This window comes from Furipterus horrens, unplaced genomic scaffold (genome assembly GCF_987537825.1).
Source record: "Furipterus horrens unplaced genomic scaffold, mFurHor1.1.pri manual_scaffold_6, whole genome shotgun sequence".
NCBI classification, from domain to species: Eukaryota; Metazoa; Chordata; class Mammalia; order Chiroptera; family Furipteridae; genus Furipterus; species Furipterus horrens.
In genome coordinates, this window is record NW_028327176.1 from 90,898,805 (window position 1) to 90,924,292 (window position 25,488).

The 25,488-nt window shown below is 45.5% G+C and overlaps 1 protein-coding gene across 2 annotated transcripts in view; it reads left to right on the top strand.

Annotated features, from left to right (window-relative positions):
* The window catches only part of TBC1D22B (TBC1 domain family member 22B), a 97,570-nt gene extending 72,386 nt beyond the window's left edge, over window positions 1–25,184 (top strand). For both annotated transcript variants that reach the window (XM_090282329.1, XM_090282330.1), the window contains exons 11-13: window positions 200–327; window positions 618–713; window positions 22,708–25,184. In XM_090282329.1, coding sequence (XP_090138455.1) covers window positions 200–327; window positions 618–713; window positions 22,708–22,836 — 353 coding nt within the window. In that variant the 3' untranslated portion in view covers window positions 22,837–25,184. The remainder of the gene's footprint in view (window positions 1–199; window positions 328–617; window positions 714–22,707) is intronic.
* The last annotated feature ends 304 nt before the right edge of the window (window positions 25,185–25,488 follow it).

Sequence of the window (25,488 nt, forward strand, 5' to 3'; positions counted from 1 at the left end):
TACAAAAATAGTTCTGTGTGCAGCGTTGCTGTGAGATGGTAGAACCCAACGTGGAGGACAGTCAGTGCTGGTGTGGCCCCTCTGGCTTCCCCAGGGTTAGGGGGGAAGAAACGGAAACTGCCTTTTTAGCTCATGCGACTTTTTCAGGGTCTGATCCCCCAGGTTGTGCTCCCGGGGCCAATGACGCTTCCCGTTTCAGAGCAGGTACATAATCACTTCAGGAGGTACGAGGTTGAATACCTACAGTTTGCCTTTCGTTGGATGAACAACCTGCTTATGAGGGAGCTCCCCCTTCGCTGCACCATCCGCCTGTGGGACACATACCAGGTACGAAGAGATCCCTTGTCCCCTCCACGCCAAGCTGTCCCCGAGGTGCCCTCTCCCTGCCCTGGTGTGGAGTTCAACTGCTTGGAAGTCCCCCCACCTCCTTTCTGCTTCTGTGTCTGCCTTGGTCTCACAGGCAGGGCCTCTGCTCAGTCTTTCCAGGCCTGTGTTTGCCCAGCTGTGAAAGGGGTGCTGTGCTGCATCCCCACCTTGCAAAGGGACTGGGCCCGAGAGGACTGGAGCCAGCTGCTGGTCGGGGCTCGGAGACCTAACTCTGTTCTTTGCCTTCCCAGTCTGAGCCAGAAGGGTTCTCCCACTTCCATCTCTACGTGTGTGCAGCTTTCTTGATCAAGTGGAGGAAAGAGATCTTGGATGAGGAGGACTTCCAGGTGAGTAGATAGGAGCTGAGCCTGGGCTGGGACTGGGCATCAAAATGGGAGCTGACTCATTAGTAGGCAGAACAGACAGAAGGTGCCACAGCAGGTACCTGGCTGGGAAGAGGGGTGCTCAGTAGAGGTTGCCACTCCCAGTTGGCAGGCAGTCCTAGGAGCCCAGAGCTCTTCAGTATGAAAGGGTGTTAGTGCCTGAAAGGCTGCTGCAGACCTGCTGGGCGGGCCCAAGAGGCCTCTCATCCATTCACTGACAAGCATTTGTTCATTTCCACGTGCTGGACACTGTTGAAAGCACATGATAAATTTAGAAAGTAAAACAGACAGACGTCTCTGTCCTCATAGAGCTTATATTCTATTGAATAGTTGGGGGAGAGATTTATAATAAATAAAAGCATAGGAAATTAAAAAGAATGTTAGAGGATGATAAGAAAAATTTTCTAATGTAGAGCAGGATAAAGGGATTATTAGGTGGTAGGGAAGGGGTAGGTTGCGGTTCCAAATGAAGGTGACATTTGAGCAAAGGCTTGGGGAAGGTGAGGGAGCCAGCCACACCGTCATCTGGGGAAGAGTCCAGGCAGAGGGAACACGCAGTGCAAAGGCCTTAAAGCAGCAGCGTGCCTGCTGTTTGCGGAATCATGATGGGGGCCAGTGTGGCCTGGAGCAGACTGGTCCAGGAGAAGAGTTGGAAGAGACGAGGCCAGAAAACTTACAAGGTACCCAGATCACAGAGGACTTTGTAGACAATGTAAGGACTCTGACTTTTTCTCTGAATGGAAGGAGAGCCATAAGAAGGTCTTGAGCAGAAAAGGGGCACTATCGGACATATTTTTAAAAGATTGCTCTGGCTTCTATGTAGACTGTGGGTGGGGGCAAGGGTGGAATCAGGAGACTACCCAGAAGACTACTGCAATCCTCCAGGGGGAGCAGGAGGGTGGCTTGGATCTGGATGGTGGCAATAGAGGTGTGACAAGTGGCTAGATCTTGGATATATTTTGTAAGTAGAGCCAACAGGAATTCCTTTTGAATTGGGGATAAAGCATAACAGAAAGGAATGAATCAGTATGACTGCACAGTTTACAAGAAGGCTGCAGGAGGAGCAGGTTTATGGAGGCAGATCTGGAGTCCAGTTTTAGGCATGTTGAATTTTAACTACCATTTAGATATCCAGATGGAGTTGTAAGGTAGAGAGATAAATCTCATGAGTCTGGAATTTGAAAGAGAGTTCTGGACTGGGCATACATGTTTAGGAGCTTTAGCTCCATGTTCCTTAAAGCCGAGATAGTGGCTGAGATCGCTAAGGCGGAGGGGACGGGGATAGCCTGAGCCCTGGCACACTGCTACATGAAGAGGCCAGGGAGAAGAGACAGACAGAGCGAGGGAGGCAGGGGGGCGACCTGTGAGTGCAGCATCCTGGAAGCCTGGGAAGGGTGGGAGGCACGTGTTAGGTGGTGGGATGCCAGGCAGCCGCTCCCAGAGGCTTGGGGATAGGAAATGGATCTGAGGAGAGAGCTTGCCAGACTCTGTAGTCTGCAGAGAGAAAGGCCTAGAGGCTGTTCATGGTCGTTATCTCTGGGGACAGTAGTGAGCTTTTGTTTTACTGCTTTGTACATTTCTGGACTGAGGGTTGTTTTTTCCAAATGGGCATCCATTTTTTTTTTCTTTCTTTTTTTTTATTTTTTAAAGTATATTTTATTGATTATGTTGTTACAGTAGTTCCAATTTTTTTCCCCTTTGCTCCCCTCTGCCCAGTACCCTCCTTCGCTCTAGCAATCACACCCCCCTTAGTTCCTGTCCATGGGTTGTGCATATAAGTTCTTCGGCTTCACCCTTTCCTATATTATTCTTAACATCCCCCTGTCTATTTTGTACCAACTGATTATGCTTCTTAGTCCCTGCACCATATCCCCATTTCTCTCCCTGCCCCCTCCCAGATGATAACCCTCCAAATGATCCCCATACCTATGATTGCTTAGTTGAGTTTTCTTTTTATTTTTTAGATTCAGTTGCTGATAGTTGTGAGTTTGTTGTCATTTTAGTGTTCATAGTTTTGATCTTCTTTTTCTTAAGTAAGTCCCTTTGACATTTCATATAATAATGGCTTGGTGATGGTGAACTCCTTTAGCTTTACCTTGTCTGGAAAGCACTTCATCTGCCTTTCCATTCCAAATGATAGCTTTGCTGGATAGAGTAATACTGGTTGCAGGCTGCCTTTCATCACATTGAATACTGCTTGCCAGTCCCTTCCTGCCTGCAAAGTGTCCTCTGAGAAATTGGCTGATAGTCCTATAGGCGCCCCCCTGTAGGCAACTCTCTGCCTCTCTCTTGCTGCCCCCAGGACTCTGTCTTATCTTTCACCTTTGGCATCTCAGTCATCATGCATCCTGGTGTGGTCACCTCTGGGTCCAACTTGCCCGGGACCCTCTGTGCTTCCCGGACCTGTATGTCCATCTCCTTCGCAAAATTTGGGAAGTTTTCCTCATTTTTTTCAATTCTTGCTTCCTCATTCTGCACTGGTTGATTGTTTTTATCTTCCTTATGTTCCAAATCATTGATTTGAACCCCGGTTTCCTTCCCTTTACCATTGGTTTCTTGTGGATTTTTCTTCATTTCACTTAGCATAGCCTTCACTTCTTCCCTTATGCATTTGCCGAACTCAAGCATATCTGTCAAGCCAGTGTTTTGAATTCTGCGTCTGTTAGGTCGTATATCTCCTCATCTGTGAGGCTGGCTATCTCCTTGTCGCTTAGCTCCCACTGGAACCTGGATCCGTTCCCCCTTTTGTGCTGTACTTTTCTGTCTCCTCGTTCTGACAGGCTCCTGTGTTTGTTTGCCTCCGTGTTTCAGGTAGAGCTGTCGCTCCTGTTACATTGTAAGGGGCTGAGCCTTAGGGATTCGTCAGTGCAGGGCGACCTGTTTCACCATATTGTGGCGCTGTATGTGGTGGAGGGGCCCGAGAGGGAACAAAGCCACCTGCCCAGCACTCGCCCCTTTTCTAGGCACTTCTCCCGCTTCCGCACCAGACTGGCACCTCTGCAGCTGCTGCCCTGGCCGTGGTTCCCAGAGTGGGCGGGTCTGTGGGTGTTCTAGGACCATGCGGGCCCTTTAAACAAGCAGATTCTGCTGAGAGACCAGCAGTTTCTGCCTCCACCCCAACCCCCACTGGTCTGCACAGTCAGAAGCAATGAGGCTCGACCTTCCCCGTTGCTGGGACCGTGAGCTGTGAGGTCCGGTGAGGAGCTAGGAACGCTCCCCAGGTCTGCCTCTGGCTTTTTAAAACATGTGACTGTGCTCTCCGCTAACCTGCTGCTGCTGCTGCCGCCACCACCACACTGCGTCCTCTCTGCCCTGGCCCTGCCCCTCCCACCCGTCTGGATGAGTATTTCTTCCCCACACCCTTGTTTGCTGGACTTTCATGCAGCTCGATTCCCTGGAACTTCAGTTGCCTCTAGTTTTGAGGTAGTTTTATTCTTTCTTAGTTGTGGAGGGAGACACAGCTTGTCTGTCTACGCCTCCATCTTGGCCAGAAGTCCTGGGCATCTATTTTTTTTAAAGCAGGCAGAAGAAAGCCAGGGAAGGCTGAGTGTTTTTCTAAGGTCTAACTAGTAAGATAACTGTTCTCAAGAGCAGCAGCATCTCCATGTGATCCCTGAGGAGGACCACTCCGTGACTGGTGTTAGGTGGGCAGAAACCTGTTCAGCAAATAGATGGAAAGACAGAAACGACCTGCCTAAGTAAGAGCTTTGGAAGAAAAAGGAAAGAGCAGGCCTCTGTGAGCAGATGCCAACTGTGGTGCTAAGGCTGCAGGCAGCTGATAAAGAGCTATGGCCTCTGCCAACAAGCAGCACGTGTGATGTCCCAGTATAAGTGAGTACAAGGCACTGCCACGGCCGTGGGCTGCAGTGAGCCATCAACTTCGATAACGTGGTTGAAGTGGAGCAGCATACTGAGAGCATGGGATCTAATTTAGTTACCATAAGCCAGGCTCAGAGGGCCTTGTCATATGTGATAAAAATGTTTCTCAGATGAGCTCAGGGATGTAGAGGGGTTTCCTGGAATGGCTTTTAGCGATTCACAGGATTGACAGAGCATAGGATAATAGTCTATGACTTTACAACTGGGTTAGACATAGTGACGTTCTTTCTGGGTAGCATATTCGATTATCTGATGGACTGAAGGTCTTTCTGCAATAACCTACAGAATGACAGTGGAGCTTTTTGTCTGTTGCTGTGTGTAACACTGCAGTCCTACGAGGAGTCTCACCTCTTTCTTATAGACAAAATAGAACAGACAATGAAATTGGATAATCTTGGATAATCTGCAAAGCTCCTCCCAGCCCCACAGCTCTATAATTCTGTGAATAATAAAAGAAAAAAAATGGATCCAGCTGTGTTAGGATAGACAGGAGGTGTTCTTGAGGAGACAGAAGCATGGCACAGGGCACAAGAGCATCATGTCAGATGGTGAGATACTGGCCTGTGACCTCTGCAGAGAAAAGGGCTTCCTGTAATCAAACCACTGCAAAGGATGCGCTGTGAATGAATATAAGTATCCAAGAGAACCAAACAGGCCAGTGCTGAACGCTGCCGTGGCTCAAAGGAAAACAGATGAAGTTGCTGCAGAGGTGAAAGTTAGAGTTGTGGCGGTCTCAGCAGACCAGCCCTTCATCACCAGGAAAGAGCAGGAAGAGCCAGCTGTGCGGGGAGCCAGTGGAGAGCTCCAAGCAGCAGCGAGCCTTCTCCTAAAGCTGGGGACTATGCAGAACAGCAGTATTAAGCCACAGCCTCTGGAGCTGGTCTGCTTAGGGTCAAATCCTAGTTTTGCTGCTTTTCTAGATGTGCAACCTTAAGAAGTAAATTGGCACTTGATACCTCAGTTTTCTTACTTGTTAAATGGGGTTAAGAGTTACCTGCCTCCTAGGGCTATAATGGGGATTGTACAAATGACTACAATGTGACTTGGTTAGAATGGTGTACTGTGCAAATAGCCCTGCAGTATACTCCTGAGTCTGGGGAGCAGTGAAGTGAAGACAGAATTTAGAAACCCAACTCTTAGTGCTTTTTAGCTGACCCGACTAAACCATGCTCGGCTAACCCTGGGCGCAGCTGCCACGCTGGATGAACAAATGGGGCTGGAGAGGAGGAGTCAGAGGGTGCATGGGCAAAGGCAGTGCCCCAGCTGTGGCGAGAGCCCCCAGGATGGGCACTTGCTTCTCCCTGACAAAGCAGTTGCCTGGGAGAGGCAACCAAAATGGACAAAAAGAGGATCACATTAACAGGCTTCCTTCCTGAGACCTCTGGGCATGGGAACCTGAGGCATGCCTGTGCACAGCTGCTGGAGGGGCAGAATGGCCTGGCCGTCTGGGCCATGGGCTGCTTGAAATGAGAACTTCCAGCAGAGCTGGGCCAATCCTGTTCCATGGTGGAGGAGGCCTCGGCAATTGTGGCCCTCAGCCTGGGCTGGTGTCGTAGAATAATGATGATAATGTTAGGTTACATTTTTTTTTTTTTCACTGTGTGGTTGCATCTCACTCGCGCCCCCAACTGGGGACCTGACGTGCAACCTAGTCATGTGCCCTGACTGGGAATCGAACCAGCAACACTTGGCTCGCAGGCCGACGCTCAATCCACTGAGCCACAGCAGCCAGGGCACATGTTAGATTACATTTTATCAGATTGTTTTTATAAGTCAAAATGTTCAAATATTGGCAATATCATAAGGTTCAAGCTAATAATAACTAATCCTTAACACTTAATGTGCCAGGCACTGTTCTAAATGCTTACCTGTGTTAATTCATTTAATGCTTGAACAATCCCACAAGGTAGGCCATAATTATACCCCATTTTACATATGGGGAAATTGAGTCACGGTAGGATTAAGTAACTAAGCCAAGGTCACCCAGGGAATAAGTGGTAGAGACCAGGAAACCGTGCTTACCTGGTAGCTGCTCATAGGCAAGGATCTGTGTTCTCCTCTTCCTCCTCCTCCTCCTCCACCTCCTCCTCCTCCTCTCCTCTCTGTCTCCCCTCCCCCACACCTTCCCGTCCCAAGATTTCCCCTACCCTCTCACCACTCCTTCCTTCTTACTGACGATTGCTAGCAGGACTTCTTTTCATAAAGTAAATATTTAACAGAATTGGGTGGTTTTAAAACTGAAAAAAAAGTCCTCTAAGGCTCTCCTTTTGATCTCCCACCATTTTGGCCTCTGAGTTTTTCTTCATCCACTGCCAGGAGGGCCTGTGTCATTCTGAGGCCTTTTCGTGCTTTCTGCCCAGGGGGCTCGAAAGCACCCTGCACACATCTTTGGGAATGGAGGGGCTCTAATGATCACCTCAGCTGACTGGGACCTAGTGCAGGGCGCAGGGGCAGACGGGGGCTCTGGGCCTCTGTCTGCGAAGTCCTTAGCCCCAGCCCTGAGAGAGCCACCTGCCTGCTGAAGGCTGGACATCAGATTTAGGAAGGGCCAGGGGAGGAGGGATTCCACTCACACCAGGTTTTTAAAAGGACTTCTGTCTGTCTGTCTGTCTCTCAACTTTTTATTTTGAGGTGATTTTACAAGTACAAAAATGTTGCAAAAATAATAGAGTTCCCATATACCCCACCCATATTAACCGAATATTATATCTTACATACAGTGCCTCAAATTAACCAGCAGTTGTTATTGATAAAATGCTGTTAATCTGCAGACCTTGTTTGGATTTTACCAGTTTTTGCATTAGTGCCCTTTTTCTAGGCCAGGATCCTTATCTGGGATAGTTCCTCAGTCTTTCCTTGTCTTTCATGACAAAGAAAATTCTCAACATGTTTGAAGAGTACTGATTAATTATTTTGTAGAATGCCTCTTAATTTAGGGTCGTTTGGTGTATAGCTGTCTCGTGTGAATGAATCAAAATTATACCTATTTTTTTGTCAGATTGGCAAAAATATATTTTGGTGTGTCCCAGAATTGTAGTAATTAATTTATGTGTGCCACGCATTGAAAAAGTTTGAAAATCACTGGTTTAGGTCAGTCTACTGGGCTTCCCACACTGAAAAGTTAGTATTTTCTTCTTGGTAATTAATAAATATCTTCTGGAGAGACACTTGGAGACTATGTAGTTACCCTGTTTCCCATCATTTTTTTACCTGCTAATCGTAACATCTGTTAATGGCTCTTGCCTATAACAGTCATTACTGTGATGTTTGCCTAATAGTGATTTCCTATTTTCATCATTCCTTCCGCATTACTTGGCATTCTACTCTAAGGAAGAGATGTTCCTTCTCTCCCATTTACTTATTCAAGTATTTATTTACATCGATATAAGATTCATAAGTACTTATTTTACTTTATGGGTTTCCCAACACTGTCATTATTTATTTTGCTATTCAGATTGTCCAGCTTTAGGCCTTGAGTGCTCCTTCAGGTTGGTTCTGGTGTCTTTTTGACCCCAATGAATATTTAAGTATTTCCTTACTTTCTGGCACCATGGGATGTTCCAGGCTTATCTTGTTATTTTCTTTACTCTAGGCTTGGTATTAGCTGTTTCGCCAAGGAGCCCTGGTTAAGCCAGATTTTTGCCACTAAAAAATATTTAAAGGTGTTATGATAACTTTGGAAATAAGGTGGTGGGAAAGCATGTATGTAAAGTTCAAGAACAGGCAACAGTAATTGATGGTTTAGGTCAGGTCCGTGGTTGCTGGGGAATGTTGACTGGGGAGGAACATGAGTCTTCTATGGCACAGGAAGTGTTCTTCATCTTGATTGGGTGGTGGTTACATATATAAAAAGTCATCCAGTCCTGGCTTGTGTGGCTCAGTGGATTGAGCGCTGGCCTGTGAACCTAAAGGTCACTGGTTTGATTCCCGGTCAGGGCACATGCCTGGGTTGCGGGCCAGGTCCCCAGCTGGGGGCACGCAAGAGGCAACCAATTGTTTCTCTCACACATCGATGTTTTTTTCCCTTTCTTTCTCCCTCCCTTCCCTTCTTTCTAAAAACTAAATAAAATATTTTTAAAAGTCATCCAGCTGTATTAAGATCTACTGTATGTTATTTGCATTTAAAAGGTTTTGTTTTGTTTTTTAAGATGCATGATAGAAGGGCGCATGGTTCAGTAAGTGGATGGGGGGGGGTGCAACAACACTGAAACCCACCTATGAAATAGACAGTTGACCCTGTAAAAGTTACCCAAATCAAAATGGATAACAGCTTCTTTTTCACAGGGAAAGGCTGAAGAGTAAATGACTGTATTGAATACTTGAGTTTTGGTAGTGAGGGTCTTGATATTATTGGCAACTTGGGGGTCTGAAGGGAAACATGTGACCACTAGGATTCAGAGCTGCCAGTCACAGAACCATCGGCTGTGGGGGGTGGGGGTGGCGGTGCAAGGGGTTACGCTGCAGAGGGTGCTGGGAATGGGAGCAGTAATGGTGGGCAATCTTCCTAGCTAAAGGGAAGCGTCAGTGCTGGCCAGCTAGAGCGATGCTGGCCTTGGAATAAGCACTTTAACTCATAACATCAGGACCTCCATGTGCAGTTGTGCACTAGGGAGAGAGGGAGGGGGCTTCTCCCCCCAGCTTAGCCTGAAGAAGCCTGTTGGGGCTGCTGTGGGTCCTAAAAGGAGAGGCAAGCAAAGGGAGCGGGGCTGAGCCTGTGAGAGCTGAGCGGCCTGCCGTCCCCACTCTGATGTAGGACCCCCCAAAAGCAAGGCCTTCTCAGTCCTTGCCCTGGGCCCACACTTCGCTAGGTGCTTTCTGAGGGTGAGCTAGAGGAGAGGACATTGCAGCTGTGGCCAGCCTGACAGAGGAGCCACCCCTTGCCGCTGAAAGGGAAAGAGGCTGAGGTGCCCGGGAGGAAGGAGGCAGGGAGAAGGCAGGGCGGCTGGAGTGTCAGAAGAGTGAAGGGAGAGCACGGGCTTCCTGGACTGAATTGGAAAAGACCATGGGGAGGAGATTGAGCTTGATTCTGAAACAGAGGGAAACTTGTACCCCCTTCATTTATCACATCAACAGCCCCAGCCCTAAAGCCTGCCCCAGTGATGTCCGGGCCGGACCTGCACTGCCAGCTCTTTGGAGATGGAATGAGGAGGGATGCCTTGGTGCCACTGCAGAATCCAGCCTCCTCTCAGGGGTGTACATGCCAGGGTCAAGTAACAAAACCTAAGCAACAAGCCCTGGCTGCTGTGGCTCAGTGGATTGAGCGTTGGCCTGAGAGCCAAGTGTTGCTGGTTCGATTCCCAGTCAGGGCACATGCCTGGGTTGCACGTCAGGTCCCCAGTTTTGGGCGCGAGTGAGAGGCAACCACACAGTGATGTTTCTCTTCCTCTCTTTCTCCTTTTCCCTCTCTCTAAAAATAAAATAAACAAACAAATAAATAAATTATAAAAAAAAAAAATAGACGACGAGAGTGGAGTTGCAGCTTTCACCCTCTGGCCAAGGCTAAGCCTGGAATGTTAAATGAGGGTAGGGAATCTAAACAACTAGGTCACTGGAAATCATGTTTTTATTCCTAACACCCAGAGTACACCATTGAAGCCAGTGTGGGACTCAGACTTTGGGGGAGACTTCCCTGTGTCAAACCCAGGACAGGAAATGTGATTGAGTTTGTGAGTGAGTGTGGCAGGCCCTCTGTGGTCAGTGCACCACCGCATAATACAACCAAACAAAAGGGATTGCTGGGAGGGAGGAGGGAAATAACCTCCAAAACTCAAGAATTCAACGTACAGTTAGAAGAGTACAAGCTATGCCAAATTGTAGGCACTTAGGAAGACAGTGCCTGGGAAATTTGTATCAGCTTGCAGTGGTTCTGTGACTGGGGGTGGGTGGCCCCCTGCAGAATGCTCACCTGCTCATCCTTGAGCATTGAGGGAGTGGCTGTGACCATGGGTGATGGGCACAAGCTGGGCCCTGGCAGCACCAGCACATGCGCGAGGGTCCCTGGCAGCATTGGAACAGGCACGGGCTCTTCCATCTGATTTCCTCCGTTGATGACCCAGAGCACCCACTGACGCCAGAAGAACTGAACGTAGTAGAGCAAGTCCAGGTTCAGGTGAGCGAGCTGAGATCGCAGCGGCCAAAGCCTTCATACCCACCATCTTTGCTGCAGCATGGCCACCCTTACTGGCCTGTCCGTCAAGGTCAAGCTTCTGTGAAACCTTCCCCAGTACTTCAAGATGCACATTACCCAGGGACCCATGCCTCCAAGCATGCAGTGAACAAGAAGCTTACAGATAAGGGGCAGGCGGCAGCTGCCCTCAGAATGGCCATCTGCTGGAGGTTGCAAACGTGCCTGTTGGCCCGCTCTGGAGCTGCTGTAGTCCCCAGCCCCACCCAGGGACCCATTGTTTTTTCTTGAATCACTGATGATGAGAAATTAACATTTTGCATTTTATAACAAATCCCTAGTTTATATTTTATAAAAACTATTTGTATAGAATAAAGAAACCCCCAGGTACCCTGGAAACTATTTGACTATAACAATGCATCCAGGAAAAGTGTGTGCCCAAATTAGAACAGGTGCCTGAGCAAATGCCTGATCACCCTACAGTCTAAAAAGTCACCTTGGGACAGCATCTGGGAGAGCCTAGAAGAGCAGGGGACCCCACAGAGATGCCAGGGCAGGTGGTAACAAAGCCTCAGGTGTCTCAGAACTGATTTCGAGGGGGCTCCAAGGACCAATAACCAAAATTCCTTTAACTACATAGAATGGAAACTGACAAGGAAGTCATTGGGACCAGCTGATGACTAAACCGAAGTAGCAGCTGGCCTCAGAATCCTTTGCTTTCATATTACTGAAGACGACCTTGGAGAGATTCCCACTCTGAAAGTGTCTTTTGCAGGAGACAGGTCAGAGTTACTAAATGAAACAGTGCTAAGCCTGTGGGATATTCCCAGCCTAAATAACTACAGGTAACCCTCATATAACATGGTTGTTAGGTTTCTAACAAATGCCACGTTATGTAAATCCGTATTATACGAAACAAAGAACTAGTGCAAAAAGGGGGTTAGGTTCCAAAAATTAAAAAAAACATACTATTTTATAATTAAGAGAAATATCTTTATTAAAGCAATTTTCATCAAAAGTATTACATATTAATATGAATTAAGTAATGTTTTCTTTGTCATCACTAAGCTCCTTTGTCACTACTAAGCTCCATTAACTGAATGCGTTTTCTTTTTGATAAGATAGCCTCATCCTCTGAACTTTCTTCAGCATTATCTTGATTTCTATGCTCTACCTTTTGCAAAAAATCTGTTATTTTAGATTGCTTGCTTTTAGCTGAGATATCTTTATAAATTTCGTTATATGGTGCTAAACACTTCTGAAGTTCTCTCTTAAACTTTGTGCTCCTTTCAGTGCAAGGATCTTCATTTAAGAAATATGATTGTAACTGTTTGGCTAAGTAAGTCTTTCTTTATGCTTTTTAGAGTAAACTGTTTAACTTCTTTATTTTCATCAGTGCTATCGTCCCCTAAGTTATCTTGGCACATTCCAGATGTCATTTCCACCAAAACTGCTTCATCAGTTTCTTCTTCTACCAGCAATTCTTGGATATCTTCTGTAGTCATATCGTGTTAGAGCGAAACCGTGTTATAGAAGCACCGTGTTATATGGGGGATACCTGTACATGTAAATACATCCCTTGAACCAGATGGCATCCACCCACCACTCTTGCAGGAACTCAAGGGTGAGATCGTAGAATGCTGCCCAAATGCAGGCCCCCTCTTCACAGATATCCAGTAAATTGCCAATTTGAATCCTGCCCAGAAGAAGGGTTCAGAGAGCCCTGAGAACTGAAGATCTACAGAAAGCAGGCTGCTGGGAGAGAGGACATGATGCCTCGACACATAAACAGAGCAAGCCATCAAGGCCATTGGTTTTCTCTGAGGGGGACCTTGCCAAATGCACTGGGTACTTTGATGCTAGGGAAACAATGAAGAGGTGTGACTCTCAAAAGTTTACCTAAAGGACACGTTTTTGAAAATTGAAACCAGAGGAATTGTTTTCCGTTTTCACTGATTCTCAAAACAAGAAGGATTTGTTTTAGAGTATTTATTTAAATAAGAAAGTATTTTTACATGCCCGAATATACTTTACATTTTCAAAGAATGTTCTAGTATTACTAAATGATTCTACGCATAGTACCTTATTTAGTAATATATATTTTATGTGGCCTTAAGTTATTTTGCTGTCAGTTATTATATGTCCTATCTTTGGTTGTGCTTGACTCTTAGCACTGAGTAAAATTAATCAACTCTTTCAGATTTCCTTCAAACAGCCTTTCCTATGACTTTTTTTCCTTTTCGTTCGTTCTACATTATGCCCTAGTTTTCTTCTCACTCCAAAGCAGGCAGTATGTAGAATAGTGGTTATGAGTACAAGTTCTCACTCACAGATTGCCTGGGTTCAAATCCCAGCCCAGCACTACTCACTGACCCTAGGCAACTTTCTTAACTTCTGTGCCTCAGTTTCCTCATCTGTAAAATGGACCTAATGTGTATCTCTTAGAGTTGGTGTGACAATTAAATGTGAAGCATCTAGGGCTTGTCTGGTATGCAGTTAAGCGCTTAGTAAATGATACTACCACTGTAATGGTTGTTATCCTTGATCTCTTCACTCTTTATCAATTCTTCCCTCTATTGGACATTTTCTAATGGGTTTTCCCTGAACCTTTTCCTTACCAAAGTCTCTTTGCTTATTATCTACTATCCTTCTTCTCCCTTTGCTCCTTATCTAATTGTACCCTCCCCCCCGCCCCGCCCCATGCACACACAGCTCAAATTCCTCCTCTGCCATATTTCTTTTTCTTTGTGATCTGTGGGTTTTCAGCAGGTACCCCTGCCAGGTCCTATTTTACTATTTCAACCATTTCCAACTTTTGTTCTGTGAGAGCCATTGCCCCTTTTCATTAACTTGGAACCCTCTCTTTTGCTTGCCCCACAAGCTGTTGTGTTTCATGTGACTGTGTCCTACGTAGTGCTCCTGTGCGCTGGCTTTGTAATGAATGTTCAATCATTCTCTGCCCAGGCAGTGTGTCTTCTCTGCCTCTATATAAAAGCACCTGATTTGTGCCTAACACCTTCTTCTCTCAGCTATGAATATTTGGCTTCTACCTCTTAATCTCTTTCTCAAATTTGTCAATATTGGGCAGGTTTTCCATTGTTATAGCACTACCATGGTGGGTCCCCCTGGCTGGTTTGGCTCAGTGGATTGAGCGTCGGGCCTGCGAGCTAAGTGTCGCTGGTTCGATCTTCCAGTCAGGGCACATCAGAGAAGGAAAACTCTGACTCCAAAAAACCTCCGCTGCCTTGCGGCATACCTCTTCAGGGGAAAGGCTAAGGGAGTAAACCCCGACAGAAAATCCGGAGCTGTTTGACGTTGTAGTCAACACCGGCAACTCCTGCGGCGCACCTGAAGCCAAGCTGTATTGACTCCGTCTTTCCCTTGGACCCTTCAGCTGCGAAGAGAGGGGGGGTCTGCTGCATGGGCAACAGCAGACCCTCCATATCACCCTGCCCGGGCTCTGTAGCTTCAGCTTCACTGGAGAGGACACTCCAGCGTCATCACAAGATGTCGATTCAACACGGGAGGAGACAGATACCGTGTCACTCCCGAGTCGGACTGCACAGCCATTCTCGGCGGTGCAGATAGACTCTTAAGAAGCTACACCATCGTCTCTCGAGACGGACGGCTGCCGACCATGGTGGGTGCATTCCTAGGCATAGCCACCAGGTGGCAGAGTGGTTCCTCATACCTAAGCCTCACTGTCCTTGGGGAAGGTGGGGAGGTTAATTTGGCCAGAGGGAGATTATTTCCAGGATTCTGGGAGGTTTCTAGCAAGGCTCGAATTGGAAATTACAGGTAGACCCTATCCCAGCAAAGAATATTCTCTTCTAGAAAGATCATCCCTTTGTTGCTTTGTGGAAAAAAAAGATCAATTTTGTGTGTGTGTCACCATTATAGAAAAATTAGAAAATATCGATATGTAGAAAGAAAATTAGATACCTGAAATCTTTTTCTTTTTTAAAGATTTTATTTATTTATTTATTTATTTATTTATTTTTAGAAAGCAGGGAAGAGGGAGAGAAACATTGATGTGCAAAACATTGGTAGGTTGCCTCTCCCATGCCCCCAACCAGGGACCCGGCCCACAACCCAGGCGTGTATCCCAACAGGGATTTGAACCAGTGACCTTTCAGTTCCCAGGCCAGCACTCAGTCCATTGAAACACACCAGCCAGGGCAGTACCTGAAATCTTACCACACAAAGGTGATACATATATATATTTTTAAGTATATTTTATTGATTATGTTGTTGGCAGTAGTTCCAATTTTTTTCCCCTTTGCTCCCCTCCGCCCAGTACCCCCCTTACCTCCAGCAATCCCATCCCCCTTAGTTCATGTCCATGGGTCATGCATATAAGTCCTTTGGCTTCACCCTTTCCTATATTATTCTTACCCCTGTCTATTTTATACCAACCGATTATGCTGCTTAATCCCTGCACCATTTCTCCATTTCTCCTCCTCCCCCCTCTCCCAGCTGATAACCCTCCAAATGATCCCCATACTTATGATTCTGTTCCTATTCTGGTTTGCTTAGTTGGATTTTGTTTTTATTTTTTAGATTCAGTTGTTGATAGTTGTGAGTTTGTCGTCATTTTAGTGTTCATAGTTTTGATCTCCTTTTTCTTAAGTAAGTCCCTTTGACATTTCATATAATAATGGCTTGGCAATGATGAACTCCTTTAGCTTTACCTTGTCTGGGAAGCACTTCATCTGCCCTTCCATTCCAAATGATAGCTTTGCTGGATAGAGTAATCCTTGTTGCAAGTTGCCTTTCCCTTCCTGCCTGCAAAGTGTCCTCTGAGAAATCAGCTGATAGTCCTATAGGAACCCCCCTGTAGCAATTCTCCGCCTCTCTGTTGCTGCCCCTAGGACTCTGTCTTTATCTTTCACCTTTGGTATCTCAATCATGATGCATGCTAGTGTGGTCCCCTCTGGGTCCAGCTCGCCCGGGACCCTTCATGCTTTCCGGACCTGTATGTCCATCTCCTTCGCAAAATTTGGGAAGTTTTTTTCAATTCTTGCTTATTGACTTTTTTGCTTCCTTATATTCCAAGTCATTGATTTGAAACCCCGGTTTTCTTCCCTTCACCACTGGTTTTGTGTGGATTTTCCTTCGTTTCACTTAGCATAGCCTTCACTTCTTTTATGTGTTTGCTATACTCAAGCATATCTGTCAAGCCTGTGAGCATCTGTATCACCAGTGTTTTGAATTCTGCGTCTGTTATGTTGTCTATCTCATCACTTAGTTCTCCCACTGGAACCTTGATCCGTTCCCCCTTTTCGGGCCATACTTCTCTGTCTCCTCATTCTGACAGGCTCCTTTGTTTGTCTCTGCGTTCCAGGTAGAGCTGTCGCTCCTGTTACATTGTAAGGGGCGGAGCCTTAGGGATTCGTCAGTACAGGGTGACCCGTTTCACCACGTTGTGGTGCTGTATGTGGGGAGGGGGTCCGAGAGGGAACAATGCTGCCTGCCCAGCACTTGCCCCTTTTCCAGGCACCTCTCCCACTTCCGCACTGGATTGGTGCCCCTCTAGTGGCTGCCCTGGCCGTCGTTCCCAGAGTGAGTGGTCTGCGGACATTCTAGGACCATGGGGGCCCTTTAAACAAGCGGACTTGCTGTGAGACCAGCAGTTTTTGCCTCCGCCCCAACCCCCACTGGTTTGCACAGTCAGGAGCAATGAGGCTTTATTGTCCATGGTGCTGGGACCGTGAGCTGGGAGGTCCAGTGAGGAGCTGGGAACGCTCCCCAGGTGTCCCTCCTGACTTTTTAAAATGTGTGACTGTGCTTTCTGCCAGCCTGCCACTGCTGTCACTGCTCTCTCCACCACATTATGTCCTTTCCACCCTGGCTCCACCCCTCCTGCCTGTCTGGATGAGTATTTCTTCTTTATATCTTTGTTTGCTGGACTTCCATGCACTTGGATTTTCTGGAACTTCTGGTTGTTTCTAGTTTTGAGGTAGTTGTATTCCTTCTTGGTTGTGGAGGGGGATGCAGTGTGTCTGTCTACACCTCCATCTTGGCCAGAAGTCCCAAAGGTGATATATTTCCTTCCAGACATTTCATTATGCAGACCTATATGAATAAATACAAATAAATATTGTGTATATGTAATTGTTCATGGAATCATTTTGTATGCTTTGTTTTGTAACCTCTATCACTTTACAAAATATGGTGGATGTTCTATAATGTCAAAAAGTATAGATACACATCATGTCCCCTGCTTTTGTAGTTTTTACATGTTACAATGAGTACATGCTTATGCAAAAACTTTTAAACATTAAAATAATAACTTGGTTGCAGGGTATTTTGTTTTACAGATTTACCTTAACTTATCTAATGAAAGGTCACTCTGTGTCCTTGGGATCTCAAGTGTGCTTTTGTTCCATCAAGAGCATTTTAATACCTACAGTGGTAACCCCAAACCAGGTTGCCTGTTGGAATCATTGGAGATGTTTGTGAAAGGTGAGGGTTGCCAGATTCCATCCCAAGTCTTTAGAAACCAAAACTCCGGGAAAGAGTGTTGGGCCCATGTGTTTCTAAGAGCTCCTGCATTTGATTAAGCTCTTGCAGCCTGGTCTGAACCTCTGGCTGTGAGGGGATCACTTGTAGCCTTAAGGATCTCATTGAGTCTCCAGGGCCCTGAAATCTTACTTATGTTCTGGATGAGTCTAAGCAAATGTCATGTCTTCAGCTCCCGTACTATGGAAGGCAGGGGCTGGTTCTGAGTCAGTGAGGTATGTCGTCAAGAAATAGGATAGCAACTTGACTTTACCCAGTGAGTTTATTAAAAGTGGGAATGAGATTCTATGCCAACAAAAAGCGATTTAAGCGAAAAAGAGAAAGTTTTCCAGTGAATGAATTAAGTTTAAAAAATTAATAACAGTGTTAGTGTGGACACTTGAGTGTTAAAGTAGACTCTGGAGGGAATATAAGAGTTTTTGTTATTTATGGTGTAGATCAAGAGAAGGACAAGCTACAAAAAGAGCAAGGGGTTTTGACCTAGTGTCCACATTTAGACGTCAGGAGAACCTGGGTGTAAATGGAAAAAACAATTAGTTTTATTTTCAGTGACCCCTAATTCAAAGTTAGCATTTTCTACAACAATGAGTGTAGGCAACAAAATACAGTAATGTTAGTAGTGCCTGTCTTTGTCACTAATTGTAACATTATGTTCATTACTGCTTTGAAATTATGGTAGTTATTTAATTTGCCATTAGATCTTGTTATAGAATAATAAATGAAGTACATACATTGTAATATCACATTTGTTTTAAAAATATTTTTATAACTATATTTCAATTTAATTGGTCTCCTTTGTGATTCTATGTATTTTATTTTATGTATTTAAAACCATTATTCTAAGATAGCCAGAGTCCGAGGTATAGAAAAGGTTAGCCCTCTATAATAAAGAGTCTGCCAAAGTTAGAATAAAAGTGGACTGACTCTCTGAAGAGGGTGCTGGCAAAAAATGATGATACCTTTTCCAGTTTGGGTGGGGTTGGGGAGCATCTGGGGGAAGGCACAGGAAGCAGAAGAGGAGTCAAAGGGGCCAGAGATCAGAGTTCATGAGGGAGGGTATTATATTTCCAAGGACAACATTTTTTTAAATGATGGGAGAGATGGGTGGATAGAGAAGCATGTCGAATTTTGCTTTCTCTTACGTTCTTTGATGGGTTCACCAGCATTTTCACTGAAGGCTTTTGAGTCCTAGTCACTAAGAGATCGCAGGGACAGGAGTTACAATTAACAAAGTTTGTTTAATGACAGTACTCAGTGCTGGTGGAGATGTAGGGAAATGAGCTTTTTTAAAAAAAATTCATTCATTCATTTTTTTATTTTAAAGAGAGGGGATGGGAGGGTTAAGAGGGAGAGAAACATTGATTGGTTGTCTCTCGCATTCCCCCAACCGGAGACCTGTCTTGCAACACAGGCATGTGCCCTGACTGGGAATCAAACCGGTGACCTTTTGCTTTGTAGGATGATGCTCAACCAACTGAGCCATGCCAGTCAGGGCAGGAAATGAACATTTTTCTGGAACACATTTTCTGGATGAGTGTTAAGTACTTTAAAATGTTCATGCTCTTTGACACAGTAATTTCATTCCTAGGAATTTTGCCCAAGGAAATAATTCAAAATATGGCTTTATGCACAGGGCTGTTCATTATAATTTCATTATAGTGAAAAACCAGAAAAAATTAAGTGCTCAAAACAGGAAGATGTAGAATAAATTATGGTACATCTGCGTCATGGAAAATTGGCCATTGAGAATGTCTACAAGGAGGTTTTTTTTTTTAATGTTTTATTGATTGTGCTATTACGGTTTTCCCAATTTCTTTTCCCTCTGCTCCCCTCCACCTAGTGACCCCCCCTCCCTCCAGTTGTCCCCCTCCCTTAGTCCATGCCCATTGGTTGTACATATAGTTCTTCTCAACATCTTCCTGTCTACTCCACTCCCTCCTACTATGCTTCTTAATTCCTGCATCATCTCCCTCCCTTTCTCCCTTTCCCCCTCCCTGCTGACCTCCCCCCATAATGTTCCCCATACCCATAATTCTATTTCCACTCTCGTTGCCTACTTAGTCTGCCTTTGTTTCTATTCCCTAGCTTCTGTTTTGGTTGTCGTGATGCAGTTTTCATTTTAATGTTCATAGTTTTGGTCCTCCTTCTTCTAAACAAGTCCCTTTAGCATCACATATAGCAGTGGTTTGGATCTAATGAACTCCTTCAGTTTTACTTTGTCCTGGAAGCACTTTCTCTGCCCTTCTATTCTGAATGACAGTTTCGCTGGATAGAGTAATCGTGGGTGTAGGTTTTTGCTTTTCATTACTTTGAATATTTCTTGCCAGTCCCTTCTTGCCTGCAGAGTCTCCTTTGAGAAATCAGCTGATAGTCTAATTGGGACCCCTTTGTACATAATTCTCTTCTCTCTTGCTGCTTTTAAGATTCTCTCTTTTATCTTTAATTTTTGACATTTTGACTATAATGTGTCTTGGTGCGGTTCTCTCTGGGTCCAGTTTTTTTTTGGCACTCTCTGTGCTTCCTGGACCTGTAAGTCTATTTCCTTCCCCAAGTTAGGGAAGTTCTGCTTCATTATTTTTTCACATAATTTTTCAATTTCTAGTTCTTCTTCTTCACCTTCTGGCAACCCTATGATTCGAATGTTCGCTCTCTTATAGTTGTCACAGAGGTTTCTGAGCTTTTCCTCATTTTCCTCACTTTTTGTTTCCTCTCTCTGCACTGGTTGACTGTTCCTTCCCTATGTTCTGATTTGTTGATTTGATCCCTGGTTTTCCTTCCCTCACCACTTGTTTTGTATGTGTTTTCATTCATTTCAGCAGGACTAGTCTTCATTCCTTCCCTGTCTTGATTAAGCCCCGCTGTTATTTCTGTAAGCTGCCTTACAACTATAGCTCTGAACTGAGCCTCAGAAAGGTTATCTGTTTGTTCATCCGTTAATTCATGTATTTGCTTCCTGGTCAGCTGCGTGATTGGGATCTCTATCATTATCCCTGTCATCCTGGCAGTTTTTTGCGTCCTGGGCCGGGCTGTCACACCTCCTATTCTATAGGGGGCAGAGCCCCGTGCACTCGTCACTACTGGGCGACCCTTCTCACCACACTGTGGCGCTATGCGTGGGGGCGAGGGTCCGAGGGTCCGAGATGGATTCCTGCTGATCTCTCTCCACTGAGAGACCACGAGCGTCCTCCCCTGTCCCCATGCCCTCTGGGCCTCACAGTCCAAGGCAATGGGGATCTGCCTTCCCCGGTGTTGGAATCACAAGCTGATGGGTTTGGTCTGTAGCTAGGGGTGCTCCCCAAGTGCTTCTCACCTCCCCTTAAATACAGGTGTCTGTGCTTACCGCTGGTCACCGCTGCTGCTGCTGCAGCCAGCACAGCTTGACCTCTCTGCCCCGACTTCGCCCCACCTACCCGTCCAGACGAGCACCACTTCTTTATAACTTCATACATTAGACTTCCATGTAGCTTTGTTTTCTGGAACTTCTGGTTATTTCTGGTTTTGTGTTAACTGTAGTCTTTCTTAGTTGTGGAGGGAGAGAGAACGTGTCAGTCTAGGCCTCCATCTTGGCCGGAAGTCTACAAGGAGTTTTTAATATTAGAGGACATGCTTATGATAAATGCCAAATAGATTAAAATTATATAAAGAACATATTTTAACTGTGTAAAAGCTAGAGAAAAAGGACTAGAAGGAAATACGCTAAGACATTAAAAAATAGCTTCTTATTGATTATGAAGTTATAAGTGTTCTTATTTTCTGCTTTTTTTACTTTTTACTAAGCAACACTTCCACAGAATGTATATTACTCAGGAAAAGAAAGAGTTCGGTCACAAGTAATATACAAAGACTTTATTGTAAAAATTGAAAACAAAGGGATTGAAAGAGAAGTATAATGAGAAAGTGAAAGTCCCCTATCCTGAAAAGTAATCACCATTAACGGTGTACCACCTAGCCTCCTAAAGTTTTTATGTACATGTGTGCATATATAAATTATAAGTATATTGTGTTTTCCCATTTACCTAAGTGATAGCATATTATATGTATTTTCCTGCAACTTAATATTGTTTTTCTCCTAAAAAAATGTCATAGCTATCTTCCATCTTGGCACATGGAGTCCTACTTTATTTGTTATTGGTGCTGCCTTATATTTCATGACATAGAGAACGATGGTTTATCTAGTGATTCCCATGCTGACGGAGACTTTTCTAGTGTCACTTCCCACTGTTTGAAGCAGTGATGCAGTGAATACCTTTGTGCAGGAGTGTGACTGTTTCCTGAGGAGAGGGGCACAGACATAGTCCTGGGTCACACACCAGTGTGTTTCTGATTTTGATAGACATGGCCTATATTGGTTAAGATCATATAAACTTGTGTCCTGTAGCCAAGACAATATATTAAGGTTTCAGAATTATGTGTAATCCAATCTGTCAGTCTGTTTATGCCTTTGGGGTTTGTGTCTTGCTGCTATTACTTTTATAATAAGAAAAATAGCAAGAATATCCAGTTCAGGAAGAGAGACAGAGAAAGAAGTTGAAGCAGAGGCAATAGTAGCATGGGTAACTAAAGGACAAAGAGAACCTAAAATCTCACATTTATTTTTAATTCTAATATCCTTTTTAATAGTCTGTCTCCATGGAGCTGTTTGAGGGACCTGTGCTTTGAAAAGTGAATAGGATTTAGATAGGCGGAGGAAAAAGAGAAGGTGTTCCAAGTGAAAGGAACAACGTAAATTAAATCGTGGAGGCAGAAGCAAATCTTGCTGAGAGGGACCTGGCTGGATGAGGCATGTACGCTGGGAACAGTGGGAATAAGCTGGACATGCAGTTTGAGGACGGACTTTGGAGAACACAGCAGAGGATAAATAGGGTGATTACAAGTAACATTGGCATTGCGAGAAAAATGTCAAATGCTGAAGGATGTAAAGGGTTTTTTTAAAGGAAGCAAATTAAGTTACTAACAAAAGGGAAGTGGTTGAGTAAATGAGGGTATAGCCACATGACAGAATACTAATATTGAATATAATTTTTGAAGGCTGTATGGGAAAACATGAAAATTTGGTAAAAAATTATTTGAAAGCACATAAAATTCTAATTATTATTACAACTATTTAAAGATATTTGCATGTGAAAAGACTAAAAAGGAATACTTAAAAATTAGAGATATTTGATGATGAGTGATTATTTTTCTTTTTTAAATACCCTTATTTATTGTTGTCATTCTCTATAATGCTTTTTAAGAGGCAGGTGTTAATGGATTGGCGAATTAGCAGAGGCTTTTCAAGGCTTCCTGGAGGTGAACGAGGGCCATGTACTGCTTGGGAGGAAGGAGCCTCAACCTTTGGGGTGTGTGACCCAAGAGAAGGGGGGGCTCTTCCAGGGCCTGCCGCTCCTTTGCTCTGTAGTCCTGGGATGAGGAAAGTCCTTTCTTGCCTTCCAGGGTCTCCTCATGCTGCTACAAAACCTACCTACGATACACTGGGGCAACGAAGAGATCGGGCTGCTTCTCGCCGAGGCGTACAGACTCAAGTACATGTTTGCTGATGCCCCCAATCACTACCGCCGATAGGTGCTGTCTCCCCTTGGGGACCCAGACTGCCCCATCTCTGATGGCGATCTGATCACTGTGGCCACTGTGCAAGCCGTGGAGCCCGACCAGGAACCACTCCTGCTGTAGAAAGCTCACATCTGCCGCCCAGGTCTTAACTTTTTGGCGTGCCTGTCCACCACTTCATGTCTCTGAATGGGTCTCCTGGACCTCTGTCAGTATTCCATGCCACACGGGTGGGCCCAGCTCTGGGAGAGGACTGAAAAGGAGGTACAGGGTTGTCTGCCCCTTTAAAAGAAACTGGACAAATGAAGGGGAAGGCTCAGGGTCTTAACTCATATGTCCCTCCATGGACTGGCTGTCTCTTGCCTCCTAGCCCCAACTGATACTGTTGCATTTTGTGACTTGGTTTGATTTGATCAGAGGTCAAAAAACGCCTTATGATTTCAAAATACTCCCGGCCCCTCTCCCCTGTCCCCAGTTCCTAGCCCTTTTACCTTCTGCCCTGGACTGAGCCAGTGAGGTGCAGCTTTTAAGATCATTCAGATGGAGGAGGCACTGATGCTCATAACTCTGGGGAGAGGCCTGCACCCAAGGGCTAGGAACTTTATTTTTCCTTTTGTCACCAGTATGTGAGCATGCGTTTGTGTGCGTGGGTGGGTATACACACCCCATGTTTAGTTACCTGTCTGTATTTCTTTGTCCAGACCAGCCCCGTCAGCTGGGAAAGGCCCAGTGACTGAATATACAAGCGTCCCTTGAGAAGGATCAGGGCAGGGGGGGAGAAGGGACTTTTTACCTCTCCAAATCCTTTTTCCATGATGACCCACTCCAAGATATTATGTGTAAATTGTGTTATTATGTATATGGGTAAAGATGTACAAATATATGTCCTCTTTGTAGCAGATATGATTTTATATTTATAATGTGCATCAACATGTGAAAGCAATCCAGGTCACTAGCACAGGTGAAGTTGCCAGAGAGGCAGCTTCAGCACTTCCAGGTTGGTTTCTGGGTGCCCTCCTAGGAGGGAAGTGAGCGGGGAGTCTGCGAGCATGAGCATCACTGAGCAGATGGAGCTGCTCTGAAACCAGAGGCAGCCGTCCCGAACATCAGTGTCTCAGAGTTTTTCTTCCCCCTCCTCCCACTGCCCTCCGGCCCTTGGTGGGGCATCTGCCCTGCTCCTTCCTGTCTTCAGACAAAGCTCCCCACCTTTCACCCCTAGCAGCCTCCCAGGGAGAGGACCGCAGAGGCAGAAGACCTTCTGCATGTTTTTAGCACCGGCCTATCCCCCAGAATCTGAGGAGGGCTTTTGTTTTTACATTTTTAAGTCAGCATTGCATTCAACACAGAAGCTGTGACTCTCAGTGCCAAGGAAAGCGGTTTCTCGTGGGTCCCTGAGGTTTTGGGCTCTTCTCAGAGAGACATCCGTCCAGTGTCCCCGCTGTTACAACTACACCCCACCCAGCTCATGAGCTGAGTGACCCTTGTTTGAGTTTTGGTGTTTGGTAATGGAGAAGTGGGGGATGGTAGCAAGCAGCTGTCATCTTCTTGGGAAGCCAAGCAGTGTCGCCAGTGGGTGACACCCTTGATTCCCTGCCAGTGGGGCCCCTCCATGCAGGCATGTTACATTTCTCATCGGGAGCTGTTTCTCAGGCCTTCTTCCTAACCCTGCGCCTCCCCTTCCATGTGCCTCAGTCTCCTCCACAGAGAGGGCTCGTGGCCCGTCCTCCGCTGGACTGAAGAAAAACACTTGTGTTCCCAAGTGGTGGTTTTATTTTTTTAGTTTTTATGTTTTATGGGAAATTGTGGATAAAGTGAAAGAATTGTAAATAAATAGTGTATTTCCTCCTCCACTGCTGGCTTTTCTCCCATGGATTTGTGCAACCTGGAACCTGAGGCATCTCCTTTTCTTGGGTTTTTCCTGTTAGTACTAGTAGGTGTGGGGGATGAGCCTTCTTCTGTAAGGCGAGAGGTCATCAGCAGAAGGTCAAAAGGCAGTCTCAGAGGACATCAGCAACCCTCCTGGAGCATCACCTGGGAACGGAACTAGAAACTATGAAAATGAGTGGTAACGTGGTTCCTAGTGGCTGACAGAGGATCTTGCTGTGTGCCAGACACTGGGGTAAGCACGTTACATGGATTCATGTATTTTAAAGGAGTATATAATGGAATGGAGTTAGAAGATGGACGAGAATTTAGTGCTGGACAAGATATCTAGTTCAACACCCTCAGTGTCCGACCCGAGGCTAAATCCAGCGGATGGGCCTCTGGCTTGCCTGCACCGCACTTTTCCCACCAAACCATGTAGAACTAGTCTTTGAAGACTAGCCCTCCATTTAGGGTCCTCATTAAAGATTTTGTTTGTTTGTTTTGGTTCTTGGTTGGTTTTTCTCTTAGCAACCTGACTCAAGAGAGGCAACTGGCTGCATTTTTATATACAGTATAGGTTGGAATGGTTTCTTCATGTGGAACTGCTTCCTAGGATTCATTTGAGTGTTTCTTGGTTTCAGTCATTAGGATTAAATTCCACACATGTAACAGAAACCAGAAATAACTGGCTTACACAACATGGGAATTTACTTCTCCGTCGCGTAAATGTCCAAAAGTAGATGACCCAGAGCTAGTATGATGAGTGTTTCACAAAACCTTTAGGAGCCTGGACTTCTCTAG